The sequence below is a fragment of the Oncorhynchus gorbuscha genome, linkage group LG09 (genome assembly GCF_021184085.1).
Source record: "Oncorhynchus gorbuscha isolate QuinsamMale2020 ecotype Even-year linkage group LG09, OgorEven_v1.0, whole genome shotgun sequence".
Taxonomy (NCBI): domain Eukaryota; kingdom Metazoa; phylum Chordata; class Actinopteri; order Salmoniformes; family Salmonidae; genus Oncorhynchus; species Oncorhynchus gorbuscha.
In genome coordinates, this window is record NC_060181.1 from 13704101 (window position 1) to 13709402 (window position 5302).

The 5302-nt window shown below is 42.6% G+C and overlaps 1 protein-coding gene across 2 annotated transcripts in view; it reads right to left on the reverse strand.

Annotated features, from left to right (window-relative positions):
• Positions 1–2813, reverse strand: part of LOC124042697 (stathmin-2-like) — a 23139-nt gene extending 20326 nt beyond the window's left edge. Inside the window, exon 1 of one of the 2 annotated variants that reach the window (XM_046360786.1) lies at positions 2476–2813. In XM_046360786.1, coding sequence (XP_046216742.1) covers positions 2476–2494 — 19 coding nt within the window. In that variant the 5' untranslated portion in view covers positions 2495–2813. The remainder of the gene's footprint in view (positions 1–2475) is intronic. The other variant, XM_046360785.1, reaches the window with a different exon arrangement.
• Positions 2814–5302: the final 2489 nt, after the last annotated feature.

The window sequence follows — 5302 nt, forward strand, 5'->3', positions numbered from 1 at the left end:
GAGGTTTCAGACATTAGTATGCATTGTTGAACACTGAAATGCAGACAAGAGGCCTTACACGCCTAATCCCAAACGGTTTCTATGTTTCATACCACACCCAAAGACTAATGTTCCCTTTTGGTGTTCTGTCATAAACCTGGACATATGTTAAGGTATAATGACTAGTTTAACTAAGGTGCATTCCTCAGGTTCCTAACGATAGCCTCTCCTCTCTGGCTGGGATATTGGATTTCACCTTTTGCTTCAGTCGTATACATTTTCTTCTCCAACTATCGATTGGTCTTGAGAAGTGATGAATACAGCTCTATGGCAACAACAGGCACAATAATGAGTCTGGCAGAACTGGTTCAGGGATGCACTCAGTGACACTGCAGAGGCTGTGCATGACGAACTCTGGGTGGCGCCATTCTCCCAGAAAGTTTTAGCCCCTGAACACAAAGACTGGAGAGGAGAAATCTGGTGGCCACACCTAACTAATGGGCTTGCCTGAGAGATCAGACCGTAGGCTGTAACCTACACATACAACCTAATAATCAGGATCTGAGAAAATGTATTAAATCCCTATAATATATATTATAAATGAACGAGGATCTGTTATGTTAATGGCTGTGTTATGTTAACAGATCTGAGGATCTGTATGTTAATGGAAGCATGTTTGATGTCAATAGACAAATCAGAAGCCAAGTGGGCCGAGAACATGCATTTTGGCTTGTGGTCAATAGGCCTGCAGCTATATGCAATTGGGAGAAGGCTGTGTATGCCACATCTCTCAAATATCCTGCCTGTCTGTCTGCCTTCCTGTCTGCCTGCATGTCTGTCTGCCTGCATGTCTATCTGTCTTCCTGTCTGCCTGCATGTCTATCTGTCTTCCTGTCTGCCTGCATGTCTATCTGTCTTCCTGTCTGCCTGCATGTCTATCTGTCTTCCTGTCTGCCTGCATGCCTATCTGTCTTCCTGTCTGCCTGCATGTCAATCTGTCTTCCTGCCTATCTGTCTTCCTGTCAATCTGTCTTCCTGCCTGTATGTCTGTCTTCCTGTCTGTCTGTCTTCCTGTCTGTCTGTCTTCCTGTCTGTCTGTCTGTCTGTCTTCCTTCCTGTCTGTCTTCCTGCCTGTCTGTTTGCTTGCCCCCTTGCAAAAAGTGCATTGATCTCAGACTGTACATATTCTCATATGAATGTCCATTTCTATTCCAGTCATTGTTATTTATTTGGTACACAACCAACCCACAGCTGATCCTGCCTGCCGACCTACCTGCCCTTGCACCCACTGACAACGTCTAAAAACATAACAGCGATGCGGCCAGGCCGGGTCATGATGAACAAGCCCGCTGCTGATGCAGACAGACTTCAGGACCTGACACACTTCCATTTATTGCTGTCTGTCTGCCGGCGCATCACAGACATATTCATCCAGAATAAAAGTAAACGCTTGACCGTCACCATAGAGACGGGCCTCACTCAAAAGGGCCCTAAATGCGCACGAATGTGCTCCATTACGCATTACCGAATCTTGGATAGGCTTTTACACTTTAAACTCGAACATGTCTTTAAATATTTATTGTGACTGACGCAGCAATGTAATAGATGCACATACTGTGTAAGCAAATCAGGCCCAGCCCATGCAATACAAATGATATCAGGACCAGGCAAGAAATTGCTGGAATATGATGCCACATTTCAACCTCCTTCCATTAATTTTCATTGCAATTCGTAATTCTTCACCTGACAGCTTTAGCTTGGATATAAAGTGCACGAACAAAGATTAATTTATTCTCAACAATTCCTCTCATCATTCAAATGGATTGAGCATAACATTCTAATAAACGCTAGTCCAGTCTCTATAATAGGATTTGTAACGGGTTAGATTAATTTAGAACCTTAAAGAGCTGCTCTGCGCTCATGATGAGATGGAGAGAGACCGGGATATTGGGTGCGGTCGGTCTGTCTGCATTATGTTGCTGTATGAGCATGTGTCGGGGGCTAGAGCGGCAGGTGCGGCATCCAACATCCATCCATGGATTCCCTATCGCGTTCGAATAACCTATCGCTAATGTGCCATTGGATTTCTTCAATCTAGGCTATTTATTCGCTTTATGCACACTGTAACATTGAATCTATATATAATACAATATTATTGGGCTAGGCTATTTAATCATAAAGTGTAGCCCACTATCATCATCCAACCCTGTTGATATAGGAATAAAACAAAAACTAATGCATGCAGTTCAGGCTCAAGGAAGACAAAAGCAAGATGATTGCACCACTCACAAGTAGAAAACAAGAATATTGTTTGACATGCGACAGATTTGACCGCTCCCCTGATTCAATGCTTGGCAGTCTTTTGTGCCAAGGTGTCGCCACTGTTATCTCACGCCGGCAGCATCCTCACACACAGTCAAGCAAAACCACCAAAACCACCACGGCTATCAACCCGTCCCAAAAACACAGACAAATAACGGTAAACCGTTAGCTTACCAATTGCTGTTTTAGCCATGTCTGTCAGTTTGTGCGGCGTTGGTGGTGAAAGAAGTGGGCTAGGCTACTGGAGGGAGCCTGCGTCGCAGTTTCTGGTCGATGCGTGGAGAGAACAGGGAGCACTGCTGTAAGGCACTGAGTCAGCAAGAACACTGCGCGAGACAGCAAAGGGGGGTCGTGAATTACGAGCATCTACGTGCTCAAGCAGATTGGCTACCGTGGTCCCCTGACGCGCATCCCCAAAGCAAGAGATGGTCGCTTTTCCCTCTAATGTCCCTTTGTATTGGAGTGTTCAGTCACCCCTATTAAAGGAGACGAGGTGGCTGTTGCCCCTCTGTTGTTTTTAGGGTGACGCCCGCGAAAAAGGCTTGGCAGAGCTGAACCGCTCCTAATGGCTCTTGTCCATGGTGCTGAAAAGGCATCAGGGAGACAGGCAGGCTAATAATAGGCTCAACTTAACGGAAATAAAAGTTGAAAGTAAATTTAACATCATTTGACCACAATATATAAGGCTTGTTACCACAAAGTAACAAATAGGACTGCAGTGAAATCTTAAAATTGATGTATCAAAGCAGACAAATACCCTCTCTAGTCTATAGCATATTTAATTTGTATAGTTATTTATTTAAATGGTAAAGCACTAAATGGCCTTTTACTTAAAAGTAACACGTCTTATTCATAGGTTTGCATGATAAAAGGCTGGCTGTAAATATAGCCTATCCAAAATGTAAACCTGAAATGATATCTGCTAAAATCTTACTATGAATGCTCTCTACAATGTTCCCTCTCCAACCAGTAGATGGCAGTAGTTACTTACATTACTAGTTCGCAGATCTTCTTTACTAGATTTTCAGCCATCGACCAGAGTGGGTTATTTGACAAATAAACCGTTATAATGAATGGGTACACTCTATTTAATGTGTGATCACATTCATTTCACATAAGACATTAGTGTGACTTTTCCAAATATTTAAAAAAGTATTTTATGAAAAAGTGTTGGTATTCCCATTAAAGAGGCTATGGCACTACTATCTCAAGTTAATAATCAACAAAATAACAAGAGAGACCCAGCCACATCACACCCAAGAGTGAACCAGAATCTGGGAAAAGGCTCATCATATTCTGCTTTGCCCAGATACTGATTCAACCTAAGAGGTACTGATTAACCATAATGTGCCTCTTTAGGACTGTCTGAATGAGCATCACACACTCATTTAGGGGAACTGAAGTAGATGCATTTCACAGTTCACACACTCTGGTCTCATACCTCATCATCATCCAGTGAGATTGTGAACTAAACTTTCGAAATGGCAATCAATGAGCTAAGGTTCCCTTGTTAGATGGTTGAATATATTGAACACAAATATAAATGCAATACAACAATTTCGAAGATTTTACTGAGTTTTTTATTTGACCTTTATTTAACTAGGCAAGTCAGTTAAGAACAAATTCTTATTTTCAATGACAGCCTAGGAACAGTGGGTTAACTGCCTGTTCAGGGGCAGAACGACAGATTTGTACCTTGTCAGCTCAGGGATATGAACTTGCAACCTTTCAGTTACTAGTTCAATGCTCTAACCACTAGGCTACCCTAAGGAAATCAGTCAATTTAAATGAATTCATTAAACCCTAATTTATGGATTTCACATGACTGGTAATACAGATATGCATCTGTTGGCCACAGGTACCTTAAAAAAAGGTGTGGATCCGAAAACCAGTCAGTATCTGATGTGGCCACCATTTGCCTCAAGCAGCACAACACATCTCATTCGCATAGAGTTGATCAGCATGTTGATTGTGGCCTGTGAAATGTTGTCTCACTTCTCTTCAATGGCTGTGAGAAGTTGCTGGATATTGGTGGGAACTAGAACATGCTGTTGCACATGTCGATCCAGAGCATCCCAAACATGCTCAATGGGTCACATGCCTGGTGAGTATGCAGGCCATGGAAGAACTGGGATATTTTCAGCTTCCAGGGATTGTGTACAAGTCCTTGGGGCTGTGCATTATCATGCTGAAACATGAGGTGATGACGGCAGATGAATATCACAACAATGGGCCTCAGGATCTCGTCATGGTGTCTCTGTGCATTAAAATTGCCATCGATAAAATGCAATTGTGTTTGTTGTTCGTAGCTTATGCCTGCCCATACTATAACCCCACCGCCACCATGGGGAATTCGGCTCGCGTTGACATCAGCAAACTGCTCGTCCACACAACGCCCTACACGTGTCTGTGGTTGTGAGGCCGGTTGGACGTACTGCCAATTTCTCCAAAATGATGTTAGAGGCGGCTTATGGTAGAGAAATTAACAAACAATTATCTGGCAACAGCTCTGGTGGACATTTCTGCAGTCAGCATGATCATTTCATGCTCCCTTGAGCCATCCGTGGCCTTGTGTTGTGTGACAAAACTGCACATTTTAAAGTGGCCTTTTATTGTCCCCAGCACAAAGTGCACCTTTGTAATGATCATGCAGTTTAATCAGCTTCTTGATATTCTTGCTATGCCGCATATGTAAGGTGGATGGATTATGTTGGCAAAGGAGAAATGCTCACTAACAGGGATGTAAACAAATTTGTGCACAAAATTTGAGAGAAATAAGCTTTTTGTGTGTATGGAAAATTCCTGAAATCTTTTATTTCAGCTCATGAAACATGGACCAACACTTTACATGTTGCGTTTATATTTTGTCCAGTGTATTTCATCCTAACTAAACTCAACAACTGACTTCAACCTGACTTTAGATAGGAGGAGGATGAAGCATCTATTTTCATCACAGGGTATCGCATTAATAAAATACAAATAAAATCACCTCCTCCTCCAA